The sequence below is a fragment of the Hippopotamus amphibius genome, chromosome 6 (genome assembly GCF_030028045.1).
Source record: "Hippopotamus amphibius kiboko isolate mHipAmp2 chromosome 6, mHipAmp2.hap2, whole genome shotgun sequence".
NCBI lineage: Eukaryota > Metazoa > Chordata > Mammalia > Artiodactyla > Hippopotamidae > Hippopotamus > Hippopotamus amphibius.
In genome coordinates this window covers 8193253-8214659 of record NC_080191.1, presented here as the reverse complement: position 1 = coordinate 8214659, position 21407 = coordinate 8193253, and the positions used below count along the sequence as shown (strand labels likewise).

Genomic DNA, 21407 nt, shown 5'->3' with positions numbered 1-21407 from the left:
AATCATTTAAAAGTATTTGACACTGAAAATAGACTTTATGGGAATTCCAGCAACATGGTGCATTGTACTATTTTAAATTAGGAGTTTCACAGATGGCATAAAGGCAGGTAGCAGATATTATATACGTCCATTCATAACTCAGCATCCTCTGTTTCCCACAACATAAAATACTTAGGTAAAAATTTATATTCATTGTATTTATTTTTGTTGGCATCCTGAGGAAACATTAAAGCAAATGCTCAGACAGAGAACTTAATAGGTTTTCTGTGTATTACTATAGCATTATTTTGGGGATGACTGTTATTATATGCAATAATATGAGGAAGAGAACAAACCATTTTTACACGCGTTATGCTTTGAGACTGGAATGAAATGTGTTCTAGTGTAAGAATCTGTTACTACCACTTACCTCAACAATCCCTGTGATAAGATTTCTCCTAGGCCCCGGCCAGAAGCCCTGGCCAGACTGTAGATTCTGAGTCCTAATTGTATTGGGGAGTGTGTACAAGGTCCTAATCGGATTCTAGCTTCATGTGATTTATACAATGAGATGTATATTACTGTTTCCCAGATACACCATTTACATGGCTTAAATAGTTGCATGTTAAGCCCTGGGCCAGGTGCTAAGAGGAATTTAAAAGAAAGAACATCCTCAGGACATTTAGAATTTAAGGTGTTCCTGGGACAAATATGTACATGACTGGCTATATTAGTGTATAGTACTGAAATGTATCAACTTTAATTTTTAGTTGCAGAAAGTCAGAAATTAATTTATTTTCTGTAATATCTAACCCATGGTTAGATAGTATGCATGTTTCTTTCCTAGAAAATACAGTATATTATGGTATTTTAAATTCCTTGCAGAGAATTTTTTTGAGTGAAATATTAAATATATTAAATATTTTTCATAAAAGCCAAAAATATTAGCATAAAATGTTTTCTGAATTCAAAAAAAATGTTCTTACTACTCTCAAATTTAGCACTACAATAAAAGTAAATAAGTGTGGGCTTTGTTCTGTTTCTTTTTTCTACTCCCTATCACTAGAAGGAATGTTCAGCCAATATGGTTGTTTACTAATAAAACAATTTGAAACCTTGGTTTATATTCATCCGTTGCTCATTATTTTGGTGCAAGTCATCAGCTGCGGCTGTGGTTGATAAAAATTCACAGGAGGGACGGAAATATACATGGATTTGGCTATTGACCCTTTCTTGAAGGTTCTACAGATTATAGGTAATTTTACTAATATCTCAGACATAATAGCCTTCTATTATTGTACTATAAACTTTGAAAATATCGATTTCAGTTACCAAAGGAAGGCACAATAGCCAAGTGGTAAAAAGACTTCTCTGCACACTACAAGCACATTCTTGTTTATTGTCTTAATGTATAACAAAGCTTAAATCCATCTAAGGTCAGTACATGTACATGGATAAAGTATTAAACTTTTCCCTTTAGCACAACTTGAATCCAGAAGGTAGCTTCCCACATTCATTTTCACATGCTTCATCAGAACTAAGGCTTTGGGGCAGAGTGATACACAGTGAGCATTGAAGGTTCAGTTTACAGATGGTTCACATCCGTTTTCATCTTTTTTTTTCCCGAACTGAAGGAAATTTTAATATGGTTGTAGCTACAGAATGAATATTTTATACCTCCAAGAATAATATGCTTTTTTGGTGAGTTGACATGCTCTGGCCTGCTTCCTGCATGAAGAAGCTCAAGTTTCAGTACATTAAATTTATGATACCACTTAGGCCTGCCAAGGGAACTTAAGAAACTGACACATGATGTCCTAACGTTTTCATCTATTTAAAGAAACAAGAGCAACAGAGAAGAAGCCGTGTTGCAGCGGAAGACGGCCGCCAGCGCCCCGCCGCCGCCCAGCGAGGAGGCTGTGTCCAGCAGCTCCGAGGATGACTCCGGGACCGACCGGGAGGAGGAGGGCTCTGTGTCCCAACGCTCCACTCCAGTGAAGATGACTGACACGGGCGACAGTGCCAAAGTGGCGGAGGTGAGGGGCCAAGGAGAGTGTGCAGGGCGTAAGGCTCTGGAGTACCATCTCCAAAATCCCACTTTCCCTTAAAAGGCTGAGAGCAAGAAAAAGTCACATTATCTCAGTCACGCCATCCTGATGCGCAGTGTTGGAGGCACTGCAGACACGAATGCATTTGGCAAAGACATTACTGAAGATGGTTCCTGAAATTGGTGTTTTTGCTTCCATGTGTACTAGTAGATTTCTGGTCACTTCCGAATGCTAAAGAGAGTCCTGTCCCTCTTTGAGCAGCCCATCCACTCGAGTTCTGTTTGTTCCCTTGCTTAGCACATTGTTGGAATGCGGGGTTTAGACCTGGGCCCCACAGTCTTTGCATAACCCCAGTGGGAAGTTCATCCTGTTTCATACAACATTACCAATATATTGAGGAAAAACAAAAGGCAGGTAAACCACAGAAGAGCCAAATTTAGCTTTGGGGAGAGTTGATTTCTAGAAATAGCCAAAAGTCATTAGAGGTAGACATGGCAAATAAAATATGATGGTATAAGAACTGAATCCATTATTCCAGGGGTTGGCAAACTACAACCTATTGGCCAAACCAGCCTCCTGCCTGTTTTTGTAAATCAAGTTTTATTTACAACCAGCCATGCCTATTTACAGCCACCCCTATTTGTTTACATATTGTCTATGCCTGCTTTTGCCCTGTAACAGGAACAGAGCTGAGTAGTTATGGCAGAGATGGTATGACGCAAAGAACCTAAAATATTTACTGCCTGGCCCTTTACAGAAGATGTTTGCCAATTTTTGCATTATACAAAAGCAGTTAGTAATTCCCTAATAGTTTTTTACCCTAAAATACACTATTTTAGTGAAAATGAAGTCAGATTTTAAAAAACCATTAACTGAGAAATTTAATGAACCTGGTTAAAGAAACATTGTGATTGCCTTTGTGGGAAAATTCACAGGTTCATTTTCTTCATCGTTCGAAATTATTAATATTCTAGATGTCTAAAAATTCTTCCTGGTTCCCTTTTCTTTTGACCCCAGAATGTGGTCCAGCCCATGAAAGAGGTGTATGGAATCAACCTCTCAGATGGCCTCTCGGAAGAAGATCTCTCCATTTATTTAAGGTGAAGTCTTTTTATGAGAGATTAAGGACAAATACAAATATATGAATACAGTAACTTATATCTAGTGTTGAAAATAGTCAACAATACAGAAGGAAGTGAATTCCACTTGGAATAAAATAGTAGCATTTAGGTCAAATTCTGAAACAATTTATATTTGGAGTTAAAAGGGCTATGTACTGCCTGAGGCTCTCAGGGCCCCACAATGGTACAAATTTATGATGCTTATATGTGCTTTCACCGCCCACATATAAGCTGCAAACTGCAGTTCAAATACATTTCTGCATTAACAAATCCTCAAGATCAAGTACCTTCTTACAAAGTGAACTTGGGGTATTGACAATTGAGGACCTTGTATTTACTTTAGCTGGGGGTGGGGTGGGGGGCTGCTGGTGGGAGTGGTGGCTGAGGAGGAAGAAGGAAGCACTGATGTAGGGGTACCAATTCAGAATGCTATAGACCTTTATTAGGAAGATCTAGCTAAAAGGAGGCGATCTACCAAAAGGTATTCCCTGAAATCATGTATAATTTTGTGTGTCTGTGTGTGATTGCAGAGAAGATTCATAGTTACCAGATTCTCAAAAGAATTCCTCACCTAGAAATCCTTAAAAACCTGATGAGATCACTGTAAACACCCCTCAACCTCATATATACATTAAGAAGACTTAATCATTGCAAGTGAACGTGGGCCCACTTCATATAAGTTTGGCTTATGTAAACTACTGGGAATGAGCACTAATCTTCAGGTCTTTTTTAAGGAGGGTATTTGTTTTGCAGAATCCATTGAACGGGATATTTTTAGCTCTCTACTTCAAACTAGTAAGATCTGCTGTAGGATATGTAAAATACAAAAATGAACAGTATTTCTTGAGTACAGAAGCACTGGTTAACTGTGCATCACTGTCTTACTGGAAGCCAATTGAATCATTCAGAACTCAGCCACACCCTCCTCACTCCCAGATTCACAGCCGTGCAGGGGCAGTCATCACAGCTGTCACACTCTGTAGCTCAACGCTCTAGTCGTTGAAGTGGGCCTTCATAAGCAGCGTGGTCTGGAAGAATGAACTATCCGGGGTTAGTGACTGAGTAACGTGACTTTATGTATTGCAGAGCGCATGAGTGGACACGTCAAGGATGTTCACTTGCTGAAGGTGAAAGTTCAGATGAGAGTTATCTAATGTAAACGTTTTCCCTAGCACTGTGATGATTTAATAATTGATAGTTTCTGCAGCACTTCTCCTGACCTTTAGAAAAGCTAATAAAAACTCTAGACTGCATCCCTGAGGGGAAGATGGCTGCAGGTAGCACAGGCCACGCTTCAGATGGGTGCACGTGAGAAACATCAGTGGCCCATTGCCAGGCATGCTGTTACCTTGCTGAGCTGGCCTGGGGTGAGTCCCTCTGGCCTTAGTGGTAGGTCAGGATGCGTGTTGTTGGAGGCTTCTCTGAGGAGGGGTGGTGAGCCAGTGGTGCTCAGCAGGGTCTCCTCAGTCCCCTCCATCTCAGTTGAAAATACTCTTAGGAGTGGCTGGTGTATACCTGGGGATTCTTGTGGTCCTGAGGAAGCCAACTCCATGTCCTGTGTTCTTAGAGCATCCTTGCTTCAGGAGAGGGATCCCTAGGCCAGTCCTGCCTTTTCCTTGTCATTTGTCTCATCGCAAACATCCCCTCCCCCCAGCCCACATTTCCCCAGGCTTCCTGCTGTTGTCACCCTTAGATACGTGAAAGCTTACAAGATCCTCTTCCTGGCTTCAGTGACATTTTGGCTCAAGTTCAGTATCATGTTTGAGTAAACAGAATGCAGTCAAGTACACGTTTTGTTTCATTCTTATGTCCATCTTTATAACTTACATTTTAAGCAGTTCCTCCTCCTTTACTTCTCGTAAACCCACTCAAACATCAGGCAGTCATTTATAAGTCAAGTCTTGTGTCACGTGGGGTACTCTTGTGTGCTTTTCTGATATAAGTGTATTACTGTCATTTGAACGCCCACATCATTTTGTGTGATCTACTGAATTTGTGGCAGGTAGGTAGTTCCTAAGCTTACTTTTTATCTGTTATAATTTGTAGATTTGTGCAGCTGGGGCAGAGTCAACATAAACAAGAAAAGAGCAGCCAGCAGTTCTGTTCCAGGTGCCCAGATGGAGTTATAAAACTGTAAGTACTAGATTAGACCTTGTAAAAAAAAAATCTTTGTATTCATGCCATTTGGGGTGCTTTTTTTAAGACTTTATAAGAAAGAAATTGTCTCGTCACCAAATTAATATAGGCACTAAAGCATCTCCTCCTGGTATAATACCTTATCCGAGGAAAATTGGGTTGCTGTGGGGATGGGGAAGAGGTTGGCAGCCTTGCCTGTGCTTGAAATGCACCCTTTGGAGGTGGGAATGCAGTTGGTGGGGATTTCCCTCGAGAAACTCTGCTCTCCAGTGGAGAGAGTGGGGTGAAAAAACAACTCTGACCCTGGAGACAGGCTCCTCTTATTCAGTACAAGACCCTTGAGGGCAGGAGTGGTTTGTCTTTTCTAGCTCTGTATCTTCACCAGTTCTATTAACTTGCTGTTCAGTGAATAACTTGGTGTTTAGTAAATTCTTAAATAGACAGAACTAGGTTCATATCCTGATTTAACACTCTGCCACTTCTTGTATTTTTACCTTGAGCAAGTAACTTAAGTCCTGTGTGGCTCAGTTTCTTTATCTGCTAAATGGGTTAATGATAGCACCTGCTTCATAGGAGGATGGTGAGGCTTAAATGAAATAATGCATACAGAGTACTCAGGTCAGCGTCCGGAATACGTCCTCAGCACGTTGTGGTCATCACCATCGTCCCCTTCTTCTTCATATTTATCCTTGTTCTCTGCTCGTTGGGACCAGAGAAAACAAAGGTTGTGATCAGGAGTGGCTCCGGATGCCATATGCTCAGCTATGTGTCTTCTATAAACATGGGTCACCGTGGCGATTAAGTGAGGTAGGATGTGCAAGGCGTCTAGATCAGTGTCTGGCATAGACATTTAGTACATGTTCTCTTCCCTTTTCTTAGTACAACTTTGTCAGTTTGTTTAATAAATTATTTGATGAATACTGATTGCCTGACTTCACCATCTACTACATTGGCATGTTTCTAATTGTTAAGAGGCTACTATAGTGATCCAGACAAAGACTGGTGCCTTAGAGAATAGTGGCTGGGAGAATTTTGGAAATGGGATGAATCTAGGAAATATTTAGAAAGTGAAATAAACTGGATAGTGGAATAGTTGGATGTGGGGAAAAGGCCTTACCAAGGATGGCCGTTAGGTTTTTCGGTTTGTGTAAAAGGTTTGATTCATTCATTTGTTCGTTTAGCAAATAGGTATTGAATACCTATTAGGACCTGTCTTAGGACCACTGACAGCTGCCATTATCAAGGTAAGGAGCACGGTAGGAGGACCCTGTCTGCCTTTCAGGGGGGATGGCCATGTTTAGGAGGCATTTGAATCAACTGATCTGGAACTCAGAAAAGAGCCTCTGGGAATGTGAAAGCATACTGGTAACAAAGCCACTGGTTAAAGATGACACCACTTAGAAAAAGAGAATAACAGTGTGAGAAAAGGTCTATAGCTGAGACTTGAGGGAATCTGGGTTTAACACTGAGGAGAAGGAGACAGAGATGACTAATCAGAGAAGGGGAAGGAAAACCAAGACTTTTATCACAGCCTCTAAAAGGGCTATTTCTCTCTTCTTTCTCTCCCCTTTCTTACTTTTTTTTTCTCTTTTTAAAAAACATATTGGACTCCTGTTAACTTAGAGACAATTTTTCTTTCTCAGGTCTAATTGGCCTATGGAAGTATGAGCTCCCAAATGAACTGATATAGATGTGGCCAAAGAAGCAAAGTATTTAAATGTGTTAGTAAAGTAAGAGACTCTGTTAACCAAACTGTATTATTCAGATTGATTATTCCATTAAAATAGTATGGCAGACTTAGGAGGAGCAGAAGATGAAGTGAGTACAGCATGCAAAACAGGAGAAAAACATTGTCCCGTATTTCCTTCAACATCGTAACTTTGATCTGTAACTGGTCTTGCTGTTACGTTACTTTTAAATTCTTTTTCTTAAAACATTTAGTATTTGCTTTTCTGAGTCTTAGCACAGAAGAAAACCATGTGGATCTAGAATTTTTTTTAACCTTTTCCGCTTAATTAGTAAAGAACCTAACGTGAGTGTGTCTTTGCCTAGCATCTTCCTCAGGATAACAAAGAGCTTGGTAGGCTCTGCATTATGTTGTCATGGCAACTGCCCAGGAGTGCTGTTTTTTGATGGGTGTGTTTGTGTGCACACGTGCTTTAAACTGAAACTCTGTAACTAGGTCCTTTAAATGTCAGCTATTCAATTTTAAATTTCTAAAGCTATGCCAAAACCAAGAGAAATTAGATTTATATGAGATGCTTGAAATTCTCATCTTATGTTTCAGGCTCTAGTATTTTTTAAAATATATTGGCAGTAAGTTTAAGTTTATATACATATGTATCTACTCATCTCGGGACAATTCATAATCTTACCAATTTTTCTTGAAATTATGAGGCAAACCAACACTCGTTTTCTAAATATGAGGTATACAACAACCAACGTGAAGTATACTGACAGTAAACAACTGGCAAGGAGCCAGCAGATTGGGGCTTCTGAAGCAGAGGTGCAGAAACCTGGATGGGGAGCTGGACATGGCCACCCAAGCTCTTGGAGGACATTTCTTAGGAGCGGGTATCAAACCCCACACTGGTCAATGTCTGCACCGTCAGCCCACTCACTCACAGCTGTGTTTTGTTTGAGTGTGACCCTCCTTTGACTCAGGCCATTCCCTGAGTGTATGGGTGGTGACTAGGGAGAAGTGACATCGGCCAACATTTCCTGAGCAGTGTGTGATGGACACTATGCTGTATACCTTAATCTGTATTAACTCAACTCTCACAGTAACTCTAGGAAGCAGGTCTTAACTGTCATCTTCATTTTACATATGGGGAAACTGAAGAACAGAGAAGTTATGTAACTTTCCCAAGGTCAAACAGCTAGCAAGTGGAGGAACCAGGATTTAAACCCAGATGAGCTGGCTGTCCATCACTAAGCTATAAATGCCTAGTGTGACCAGCTGCTCTTATAACCACAGTGATAAAGATGCTGGGTTATTAGTGTGAACAGCTCTTATTTTGATTTTCTTCTTTTTCTAATTAATTAATTAATTAGTTGGCTGCGTTGGGTCTTCGTTGCTGTGCCTGGGCTTTCTCTAGTTGTGGTGAGAGGGCTCCTCATGGCGGTGGCTTCTCTTGCTGTGGCGCACGGGCTCTAGAGCGCAGGCTCAGTAGTTGTGGTGCATGGGCTTAGTTGCTCCGTGGCAGGTGGGATCTTTCCAGACCAGGGATCAAACCCGTGTCCCCTGCATTTGCAGGTGGATTCTTAACCACTGTGCCACCAGGGAAGCCCTCATTTTGATCTTCTAACATGATCTGGTTTGTAGGCAGCTCTGTATGCAGACATAATGTTTCTGCCTATCATGGTGAGCTTGAAAATTTTTTTTTAATATTTAAAGAGAATATACCTTTATTCTTTTCCTGGTACCCCGCGTATTGTCCCACGTGTAGACATGCTTCCTGGGCAGGCATGCTTTGCTTGACTCATAACATGATATGGAGGTTGTTTAAGCCGTCCGGAGAACAGTGCTACTGCTACTTAGGGTGGCTGCCATCCTGCTAAGTTGTACGTTCCTGGAGGGCGGCCCATCTCTGTGTTCCCTGCTGCCTCCTGCATAGGACCTACACTGAGTCCTCAGTAACTGTTTGGTGAAAGGTACTGACTCTCGCCCCGCCCCCTCCCATTAGCGTCAGAGTCTGCGCAGGGCCCCATGAGCACCTCCAGGAGCCCACCTCACCCATCCTTGAACACTTTTTGGTTCTTCCCCTATTCTGTTTCCCACTCATAAGCCCTCTGCCCTCTCCTGTTTCTTTGTTTCCCTGCTGCCTTCTGATAGAGGAAAAAAGTAAGCACAAGGTTTTAGCATTTTTTTCCTCTCTGTCCTGCTTCCACTTGCACCAGTGACCAAATGCAGAATGAGAAGGGCCTGTGTGGAAGGACTGGCTCTTCCGGGGTGGGCGGGGTGCTGTGCAGGCCAGCGGTCATTTGCTGTATTCACGCCAGATCACACTGCCCTCACTGTACACTCCTACCAGTTCTCAGGAGTTTTTATCCAAGCAGCAAATGCCAATCAGCGTAGGTTAAAAAGAACGTGAACACGCATATTATGAGTGCCTGCTATGCCATGGCTTACCTATTCCAGGAACATGTCTCACACGTTTAAAAGTTACCTCTAAGAAGTGGTTCAAAATGTAATACATAGAGTTTGGGTAAAACCTGTCTGATTTCGGGTTCTTCCAGTGCAGGATGGGCTAGGTACGTGTGCTTGCTGTTACAGGCCATAGGTGGGGTGTATTCCCTACATACATCTCACAATAAGTAGCATTTACTGACCTTAGAGGGAATGCCGCTGGGGCTGGGCTGCTGCTAGGGGAAGTGTTTTACAAATCCGAGGGTGCTCTCACACACACTCAGAATTAGGGCACCTTTGCACACTGATGAGGTGAGCGTGACTAGGCTATGATTAGCTCAACGGTGTTGACTTTTAACCGCATCATTTCCAGTGATGAGTCCCTGTGTACAAGGCGCTCTGGGATTCCTCCCCCACTCACTGATTTCATCTGGTCCTCTGCAGACACTGCTCTCATCTCTGCTGCAGGCTGAAGCCCTTCTGCCTTGATGGGTCACTCTAGTTATCTTTCCCAAACACCCGGGAGTACAGTCTTTAACGGTGTAAGGATTAGAGCAGTTGGGAGGCAGTGATCAATGATTAATCAGCTAATTCCCTCCACAGGCGGGAGATGGCAGGTGACTGTTCCTCAGCCCAAGGAAACTAGGCTATGACCTCTTCCCTCACCCCAGAAATTACCACAGAAGTCTTTCTTTCTCTTTGATTCTGGCCTTTACTTTTCTCTCTCTAACCCTCTCAGGCTTTTCTTATATATACTTTTCTAATTCTCTCTTTCTCTTTACCCGTACCCCTATTTCTTTTACTTTTACCTTCCTCTCGTTCTCCTCTTTTTCCTTTGCCATCCTCTCTGCAACCCCTCCAGGGTATTTTTACCTTAAAAAAATTTTTTTAATGCAGTAATCTCTCCAAAACACAAATTTTCTTCCTGTATTTTAGGACAGTGCTTTTCAGGTTGTAATTGTAGACTCATTAGTGGGTCATGAAATTAATTTAGTATGTAACTCCATATAACGGAATGAAAAAACTGAACTGAATCCAGTAGAAGGCTCCAGTGCATGGCACGCAGTGTGGTTAAGTCTTGTTTCATGAAATTTTATTTCTATACACAAATATAGCATCGTGTACCAATTTGCCATGCGAAGTGCGTTTCTCACTGTGGGTGACAGTTACAGGCGGGATTTATATGAATATGCACCTTTTCTGAAACCACATAAATTAAAAATCTTAACTGTGTTCCTGGTATCTCAGCACTTCATTGATTGAATGAAAATATGTGTGAATGATTCCTGTTGAGAATAATCAGACAGAGAAGAGAGAGGTCAGGAAGAAAAGGGGTCAGGAAGAGAAGAGAGGTTTCCGTGGTGTATCCAAAGTGGGTAAAATAAATGCAGGCCTTGGAAAATATATTCTCATTGCTTATAGTGACTTGAGAGCTAGGATGACCATGCAAGGGAAAGAGGTGGCAGGAAGCTAGAGCTGAAAGTCAAAATGAAAAGCTGTTAGATAGATGGATAAAGGAAAAACAGAAAAGTTGAACGCCTCTTTGTTTGACTGTTATCTACAATAGCACCTGTATACCATGTTAAACAAGAAATTTTAATGGAACAGGGTGAATTTTTTTGAACTTTTCAGAGGTGGCTATCCTGAAAGGTTTCTAGCATATAAGGAATAATAAATGGAAATTTAATTGTAGGTACTTGTGTAATTAATTTAAGGTATCTAAAATGACTGATGTTTAAAAAATTTAGTATGACTATTTTATTTTAGTGACTACAAAGCATACCATTTATGGAAATTCTGCAGGTTCACATGAGGACGTGTGTAACGCCCCCACCTTAATATGGGTTTTTCTTTTTTTTTTCCCAAGAACCTAGCTAGTGCTTCTGTAAGGTAAGTTATACTTACTTTAAGGCATTATAGGCATTAAATGACAAGTATTTACTGACTGTTCACTATGTGCTGGGTTAGGTATATGAACAGTGGTACACAGTTGAGTGGTGTATCGTCCCTGCCTCTGAGGGTTTACATTGACTGGGGGGGTCAGTGATCCCAGGTGCTAGGAGGTGCTGTGACGGTCTTAGCAGAGGAGCCTGTGGGGGTGCAGAGAAGAATCCGAATCAGACAGATTCCTGGGCGGGCTTAACCCTCAGGCTAAATTCTAAGGGGAAAATGGAGTTATCTGGTTGAAGAAGGCAGAGAGGGCAGAGGGTCAAGATCACACAGCACTTTTGGAGACCCATACGGAATTGTGTCTAATGCAAGGGGATTGTCAGCCAGGAGGCTAGAGACACAGACCGGCAGGAACAAGATCAGAAAGAGATGCTAAGTGAGAGAGACTGATCCTTGTCCTACAAGCCTGTTTTAATCAGGGGAGTGATAAAGGTCACTCTGGAAATATCATGCAGAATGGATTGGACGCAGAGAGAGAAACAGTATATGTTGGAAACATCAGGAGAAGAAAGTGATTGGAATCTGCTACTGGCTGTTGAAATAAAGAAAGGGATTTATTTTGTAAAGGTGGAATCTGTAGGGCTTGGTGAAATTTGGTAATGGATTAGGTGTGAGGAACGTGTTAGAGGCAGGAGTTTTCTAGCTTCGTTGACTACATCTGGTCACCAGGATTGGACATACGTGATAAACGTGTTTGGGAGCTAAGGCCATTCGTTTGTGATGATAACAGGGTCAAGATGATTTGTCGGGGACTCAAGAGGTTTTAGATTAGAGAGATTCAGTAATTTTGTGGGTTTTGGGTTTTTTTTCTGCTCTTGATTTAAAAAGCAAGTTAAATTTTGTATCTTTCTCTGATGGGGGTCTAAGTTAAATAGATTATTATACATGCTTTTTAAATTTTCTGGAGACCCGTGGTCCGATTAAAGAGAAAAAAATCCTTCAATTACGTAGAGATGAAGAATTAGGGTTTTAAGTGTATTTTTAGTCCATAAAACACTGACTTATTTTTTTACATGAGCGAGCAGGTTAATCCTGGGGGAACAGATTTGCATATCTGATATGGCCATGTGAGGGGTATTACTCATTGGTTTCCTTAGCTCTGCATACAAGAATCACATTTTGTAACTATTTAATCTTTTGTTATTTTCTTAGTTTACCCAGTTATCAATTCTGTGTATGGAAGGTGAGTGGGATGGTTCTGGGCAGATGGGGTGGCTGTTGAGCCTTGTGCTGTGTCACCGTGCCTTACTGACAGCCTTTTCTTCTGCACAGTGATGATGTGTGCCCAGATACGGTGTATTCACCACCCTGGTCTTCTCTGAGCTTATGCAAGAAGTCTTTCCAGTTAAGGAAAAATTTTGGTTGCAATACAAGAAAAAGCATTTCAGTTTTATATTTAAATATAGATCTGTCATCCTATGTGTGACTCAGAACCCCTTGGGGCTTTTACACATGATTTTAAAAATAAAGTACAAATCCCATTAAGTCCCAATTGTGTTTAAAATCCACCAACAGGCATCAATAGTCTTTTAACGTTTATTAGGAATTTTCTGTGTTTAACATTTTAATACTATTGTCCATTTTCCTTATGGTTTTAAGAAGAAAATTTGAGGACTATTACCATGGAAATCAATTACATTATGTTTTCAGAATTATAGGTCTGCTCCTATTTTATAATCATCCTTCTGCCATCCCTCCCAATTTTATGGGAACAGAAAGTCCTTGGTTAAAACAAAAACAAACAAAAACACTGTGGTATTTTAATCTGAAATTAATCTTAAAAAAACTGTTTCTTGAGGGCAAGGCTTAAATGCCTTTGTGTCCCCAGTCCCTAGCATAATACCTCATGTGCAGTAAGCATTAAATAAATTATGAATAGTATTCAATATTCAGTGGTTTTAACTCTTTAAGGAATATCATGCAATAGTTAAGTATGAGGGAGAAAAAGGGAGAAATGTCAGGGTTAACAAATTGAAGCAAATGGACAAATGGTAAATATTTGTAAGTTTTTATTTCACTATAGTATATTTTCAGTTATAGATGTAACAACACAAGAGTTCTTGGCAGGTCTCTCATGATTTTCTCAATTGACAAACCATTGATGTCCTTATTAGTAATTTATACATTATGTTAGTAGGACAGACTAAAATAGGATCATGATTTTCTTTCTAAATTTAATTTTTTCCAGCTTTATTAAGATATAATTTACATAGCATGTATAAGTTTAAGGTGTACAATGTAATGATTTGATACATGTATATACTGCTAAATGACTGCCATAGTAAGGTTAGTTAACACAACCATCACCTCACAGTTATAGTTGTGTGTGTGTGTGTGTGTGTATACAGTATTATTAACTATAGTCACATCGTATCTCCAGAACTTATTTATCTCATAACTGAGTTTGTACCTTTTGGCCACCTTCATTCATTTCCCCTATCCCTCACCCCCTGCCTCTGGCAACCACCAGCCTGTTCTCTGTTTCTATGGGTTCAGTTGTTCATATGGGTGAGATCATATGGTATTTGTCTGTCTGACTTACTGCCCTCAAGGTCCATCCATTGAACAAAAGGCAAGATTTCCTTCTTTATTTTTAATAGCTGAATAATATTATGTTGTGTATATATAACACATCTTTATCCATTCATCCATTGATGGACATTTAGGTTGACTTTCGTAGCTTGTCTGTTGTAATTAACGCTGCAGTGAACGGGACGGGGCAGTGGGGGGCATATCTGTGTTTTGTTTTCTTCAAATAAATAGCCAGAATTGTGACTGCTCAGTCATATGGTAGTTCTATTCTGAATTTTTAGGGGAACCCCTGTGCTGTTTTCCATAGTGGCTGTACCAGTTTATATAACATGTATATGTGTTTTGCATTACCATTACTATGAACCAGAGTTCCCTTTTCTCCACATTCTTGCCAGCATGTCTTATGTCTCCTTTTTGATAATATTCTAATAGGTGTGAGGTGATATTTCATCATGGTTTTGATTTTCATTTCCCTGATGATTAGTGATGTTGAGCACCTTTTCATGTTCCTGTTAGCCATTTTTATGTCTTCCTTGGAAAAATATCTACTCAAGTCCTCTGCCCATTTTTTAGTTGGGTTATTTGTTTTTGTGCTGTTGAGTGGTATGAGTTTCCTATATATTTTGGTTATTAACCCCTTATAGATACATGGTTTGCAAATATTTTCTTCCATCTCATAGGTTGCCTTTTCATTTTGTTTATCACTTCTTTTACTATACAAAAGTTTTTTAGTTGGATGTAGCCCCATTTGTTTATTTTTGCTGTTGTTGCTTGTGCTTTTGGTGTCATATCCATAAAATCATTGACGAGACATATCAAGGAGCTTTTCTCCTATGTTTTATTCTAAGAGTCTTATGGTTTCAGGTCTTACGTTTAAGTCTTTAATCCAATTCTAATTGTGTGTGGTGTAAGAAAGGGGTCCATTTTCAATGTTTTTTGGATGTGAATATCCAGTTTTCTCAGCATTATTTATTGAAGAGATTATCTTTTCTCCATTGACTATTCTTGGCTACCTGGTCAAATATTACTAGACCATGTACGGATAGGTTTATTTCTGAGCTCTCAATTCTGCTCCATTGGCCTATGTGTCTGTCTTTTTTTGCCAATACCATACTGTTTTGATTATCATAGCTTAGTAATATGGTTTGAAATCAGGATTGCTTTGGCTGTTTGGGGTCTTTTATGGCTCCATAAAAAATTTGGAATTATGTATTTTATTTCTATAAAAAAAGCCATTGGAATCTTAATAGAGATTTTAATGAATCTGTAGATTACCTTTTCACATTACTTATTCTTCCAGTCCATGAACATTGGATATCTTTCCATTAAATTATGTTTTCTTCAGTTTCTTTCATCAGTATCTTATAATTTTCATTTTACAGCTCTTTTACCCCCTTGGTTAAATTTATTCCTAGGTACTTTATTGTTTTTGATGCTGTTGTAAAAAGGATTATTTTATTTCTTTTTCAGATAATTCATTGTTAGTGTATAGAAACTTAACTGATTTTTGTATCTTGATTTATTATCCTGCAAATATACTGAATCCATTTATCAGTTTTTTGGTGGAGTTTTAGGATTTTCTATCTATATGCAAATAGAGGTAATTTTACTTCATCCTTCCTGATTTGGATCCCTTTTATTTCTTTCTTGCCTTTTTGTTCAGGCTATGATATCCAGTACTATGTTAATAGGCATGGTGAGAGTGGGCACCCTTGTCTTGTTCTTGATCTTAGGGGAAAATCTTTCAACATTTCATCATTGAGTATGATGTTAGCTGTGGGCTTGTCATATATGGTCTATATTATGTTGAAGTGTGTTCCTTCTATGCACAACTTAAGAGTTTTTATTGTGAATGGATGTTGCATTTTGTCAAAAGCATCTATTGAGATGTCATGTGATTTTTGTCTTTCATTCTATTAATGTGATGTATCACAGTTATTGAGTTGCATATGTTGAATCATCCTTGCATTCCAAGGATGAATTCCTCTCATTTGTGGAGTATAATAACTTTAATGTACTGTTGAATTTGATTTGATAGTATTTTGAGAATTTTTGTACTTATGTTCATTGAGGATACTGGCCTGTAATTTTCTTTTCTCGTAATGTCCTCATCTGATATCAGGGTAATGCTGACCTCATAAAATGAGTTTGGAAGTGTTCCCTCTTCAATTTTTTACAAGTGTTTGAGAGATTGGTATTAATTCTTATGTAAATTTTTGGTAGAAATCACCAGTGAAATCATCTGGTCCTGGGCTTTGCTTTGTTGGGAGGTTTTTATTACTGATTCAATCTCCTTACTCATTATTTGTTCAGATTTTCTATTTCTTCATAATTCAGCCTTGGTAGGTTGTAGGTTTCGAGGAATTTATACAGTTCTTCTAGATTGTCCAGTTTGTTGGTGTATATCAATTGTTTATAGTTGTCTCATGATCTTTTGTATTCTGTGATATCAGCTGTAGTGTCTCCTCTTTCATGTATAATTTTAATAATTTGGGTCCTCTCTTTTTCTCTTGGTTAGTATAACTGAAAATGTATTTTGCTTATATTTTCAGAGAACCAACTCTTAGTTTTATTAATCTTTTCCATTTTCCTATTCTCTATTTCATTATTTCTGCTTTAATCTTTATTTTATCCTATCTTCTGCTAAATTCTGGTTTAGTTTGTTCTTTTCCTAGTTCCTTGAGGTGTAAAGCTTGAGATATTTTTTCTTGATAAATGTGTTTATAAACTTGCCTCTGAGAACTTCTTTTGTTGTATCCCATGAGTTTTGGTATGTTAGTTTATATTCTTGTTTGTCTCAATATTTTTTACTAACCTTTTGATTTCTTCTCTGATCCATTGGTTGTTCAGGAGTGTGTCATTTAATTTACATGTCTTTGTGAGTTTTTCAGCTTTTCTCCTTTTATTTTTAGTTTCATCCCATTGTGGTCAGAAAAGATACTTGATATAGTTTCAATCTTGTGAATTTGTTGAGAGTTGTTTTATGACTTAACATGTCTGTTAGGTATATTTGGTTGATAGTGCTGTTCAAATCCTGTTTTTAAATTTATTTTATGTCTGGATTATCTATCCATTATTGAGAGTGGGGTATTAATGTCCCCTGCTTTTATTGTATTGCTGTTTATTTCTCCTTTTAGTTAGTATTTGCTTTATATATTTAGGTGCTCCAATGTTGGGTGCATAACTGTTTATAGTTTTTGTGTCTTCTTGGTGGATTAACTCCCTTTTCCGTTGTATAATGACCTTCATCTTCTCTTTTGACTATTTTTAACTTAAAGTCTATTTTGTTTGGTGTTGGTATAGCAACTTCTGCTTTCTTTTGGTTACCAATTGCTTGAAATATCTTTTTCAATCCCCTCACTCTGTCTTTGTGTGTCCTTAAAGCTAAAGTAAGCTTCTTATAGGCAGCATATCATTGGACCTTCTTTAATTTATTTAGCCACTCTGTGTTTTTTGATTGGAGAATGTAATCCATTTACATTTAAAGAAATTATTCATAGGTAAGGACTTGCAATTGCCATTTTATTCACTGTTTTCTGTTTTGTAGATCTTTTGTTCCTTGCTTCCTCTCTTGCTGTCTTCCTCTGAAATTTGATGACTTTTTGTAGCAATATACTTTGACTCTTTTATCATAATCTTTTTTGTGTGTCTACTACAGCTGTCCCCTGTGGTTACCATGAGACTTACATAAAATATATGTATAACATCCTATTTTAAGGTGATAATAACTTCAACAGCATACAGAAATTTTATACTTTTGCCCTGCCACCCCTTACATTTTAGGTTACTGATGGTACCATTTACATCTTTTTAATATTATATACCCAACAACAAATTATTCTAATTATGGTTATTAATACATTTTTAAAAACTTCTAGAGTTGCACGTGAATTATGCACCACTACATTACAACATTAGAGAATCTGATTTTTGACTATATATTTACTATTACCAGTGAGATTTACATATTCATATGTTTTGCAATGTTAATTAATATCCTTTTATCTTCACTGCCCACCAAACTCCCTGGCCAGACAGGGCTATCAGCTCAGCTCTACAGATGCAAAGAGCCTCTGGCTGGGATCTCTGTTCAGTTGTAGCTGCAAGGAGGAATGTGTTCTACCAAGATCTGAGTGCTGGTTACTCTGAGCCCTGCTTACCCCTTGCCATTTCTCTCTGATTCTCCATGGTCAAGCTCCACAGATTTTCCTAGTGATCCCTATGAGATGAGACCCAAATGGGCTTCCTGGGAAGCACCCTGCAGTGCTGGAGGAGCTGGATATTCAGTTTGGGCTCTCTTTTACCCAGTGTAGAAACTATAGACCCTGGGGCCCTCTTGTATGGCTCTGTGACTGTTCAGGGGATGGGCAGTGCAGTTGGAGTGTAGCCATTCCTCTTACCTTTCTAATGCTTTCCTTCTTGGCCTCTGTGCGTCCACCTCACCCCTGGGTTCTGGGATTTTCACAGTGGTGACTTGTCTAAGAATAGTTGCTTGTTGGTCTTCTTGTGAGGGGGATGACGTTGGGGACAGCCTACATTGCCATCTCCATCAGTGATTTTCTTATTTTCCGTTCAAATTGCTGAAGCTCTTCAAAAGAATCCATTGATCAACATGCCTAGAATTGAATCGATTTCTTTATTTCCATTTGCCTGTTGTTTCTAAATACATGAAACTCTAAAAGTTTTTCTTTGTTTTTATGTTTAACTTACTCTTAGAATCTTACAATTTAGAGAAATTATGGCAGTTTGATCTCAGTTGCAAAGAAGGAAAATTTTCACCTTTAAAAAACCTTCCCTCGGTGGAGGGAGTCGAAGGAGGGAGGGAATACGGGAATATGTGTATAAAAATAGATGATTGAACTTGGTGTACCCAAAAAAAATAATTAAAAAAAAAAACAAACCTTCCCTCTCAAATCCACTTTCCATTTGCTTGCAAAAACACTATAAGATGGTTTACATCCATTAGTAAAGTGTCACAATTTCTATTCTGTATGTGTGATGTCACTAAAACACTTATTAAGCCCTGAAATATCTGAATAAAATGTACCCTGTCCTTATGCAGAAAAAAAGAGGGCTTCAGACTTTTTTTTTTTTAAAGCTCTTTATTGGAATATAATTGCTTTACACTCTTGTACCAGTTTTTGAGGTACACCAAAGTGAATCAGCTATATTTATACATATATCCCAATATCCCCTCCCTCCCACCCTCCCAGTCCTGGCCCTCTAAGGCATCACCCATCATCGAGTTGATCTCCCTTTGTTATACAGCTACTTCCCACTAGCTATCTATTTTACTTTGGTAGTGTATCTATGTCTCTGCTACTCTCTGACTTCATCACAGCTTCTCCTTCGCCCCCCACCCCAGCCCTGTGTCCTCAAGTCCATTCTTTACATCTGCATTTTTATTCTTGCCCTGTCACTGGGTTCATCTGTACCATTTTTTTAGATTCCATATATATCAGTTAGCATACGGTATTTGTTTTTCTCTTTCTGGCTTACTTCGCTCTGTATGACAGGCTCTAGGTCTATCCACCTCATTACATATAGTTCAATTTCATTCCTTTTTATGGCTGATAATATTCCATTGTATATATGTGCCGCATCTTCTTTATCCATTCATCTGTGGATAAGCATTTAGGTTGCTTCCATGTCCTAGCTATTGTAAATAGTGCTGCAATGAACATTATGCTGCATGTTTCTTTTTGGATTATGGTTTTCTCTGGGTATATGCCCAGTAGTGGGATTACTGGATCATATGGTAGTTCTATTTTTAGTTTTTTAAGGGACCTCCAAACTGTTTTCCGTAGTGGCTGTACCAACTTACATTCCCACCAACAGTGAAGGAGAGTTCCCTTTTCTCCACACCCTTTCCAACATTTATTGTTTCTAGATGTTTTGATGATGGCCATTCTGGCAGTGTGAGGTGATACCTCATTGTGGCAGACTATTTTGACTTTCTTAACCATTTTGTTTTAATATTTATAATTATGTTAGAAGTTCATTACTTAGTGTCAAAATAAAGTCAGTGCTTTTAAAGCATTGTACACCAAATTAATATCTCTTTAAAAATAAAACTCCTTCAGACTTATTTCATAAGAATAGTTAAATTGGTAGTTCCTTTATCATGTGCTTAGAAAATACGAAAGTAAATTGACTAAATAGAGTTAGTATGTTCAGATACATTTACTTTCAATAATAGAATAGAGCTAGGAAAAAAAATTCTGATAATCTCAGAAACATCAATAAATGTTTAGATAGAAAAAAAGATAAAATATAATTTTAGCTATCTTTTGGGGAACTCTAATTATATTTGAAGTTTCTCAGACCAATAACTTTGTCCTTTACACTCTCTTCTACTCCTTATTACTCTCACTTGCCTGAAGATTTTGCTTTTACTTGTTTCAGTTTTAACACACAGCAGGTGTTACTCTTCGTGGATTTTCTCATGCTGTAACAAAATCAATTATTGGTTTATGTATATATGTAGAAGATATAATTAAGTTGGATTTACTATTTACTAGTTTATTATTTCATTTTAGTATTTAATTTCTGTTCTTATGTATGGACTCCTGACTATTTCCCAACAGTATCATCATGAGAAAATCAGTTGGTGTCATCTGAATTCTTCACATACATCTTTCCTCCCCAAACCCATCTGTAATGGCTTCTAGAGATACAAAGATATAGTCAGGTTTGTGTGGAAAGGTGCAGGATAGCATTCTCAGAATGTCCCTTTCGTGTACGCATATGTGTTCAGCATATTAGGACTGAAATTTCGGAACTGGAAGATGTTTAGAGGTCACTGGACTTGGTCCTCTGACTTTCTAAGAAAACAAGGTATGGAGAGGGTCTGCAGCTCATTGATGAAGCACTGAAAATTAAGTATCAACCCTTGAATGCATGTCTTTTTAGTATTCTTTGTGGCAAAATGGGAGGTACACATAAAAGACTTCTGTCATACATCACAATATGATGGTTGTTTGAAGGAAAAGCATGTGTGAGAGCTGAACTCATTGCTTTTTGCACAGAACACCACTTGAAATAATGACTGACATACAAACTATGGTTCTTCAGACTTGAGTATTTGGCAGACACTTTCCCAAAAATGAACAAAGTAAGCCTATCACTTCAAGAAAAAAAATGGAAAGTATTTGTCACAAGTGATAAAATTGGATATTTCAAGCCAAAATCAGAATTTTGGAAAACTTGTATCCACCATCATTAGCAATACTTAAAGATTTTTCTGGTGAGATTGGTAACCATCTTAACAAATTATTTTTTTTATATTGTATAATGAAATGTCTTACCATTGGGAGGATCTTCATAACTCAGTGTGCCAATATTGTCCAAATGACCAATGCATGCTCTTAAAAAAATCATCCATATAAGAAAACCCATTCCAAATACAAGACAGACCAGTGGATTTTAAGATAAAAGCAAATGAAAAGTTCACTGACATGATTTCAGATTCTACATTGCAACTAACCTTTAAGAAATTTGCCAAGCTTTGGT

At 38.5% G+C, this 21407-nt stretch overlaps 1 protein-coding gene across 1 annotated transcript in view; it reads left to right on the top strand.

Annotated features, from left to right (window-relative positions):
* Positions 1-21407, top strand: part of FIG4 (FIG4 phosphoinositide 5-phosphatase) — a 135733-nt gene that overhangs the window by 91348 nt on the left and 22978 nt on the right. The window contains exons 20-22 of the mRNA XM_057739105.1: positions 1820-2015; positions 3045-3127; positions 5195-5281. Of these exons, the coding sequence (XP_057595088.1) occupies positions 1820-2015; positions 3045-3127; positions 5195-5281 (366 nt within the window). The remainder of the gene's footprint in view (positions 1-1819; positions 2016-3044; positions 3128-5194; positions 5282-21407) is intronic.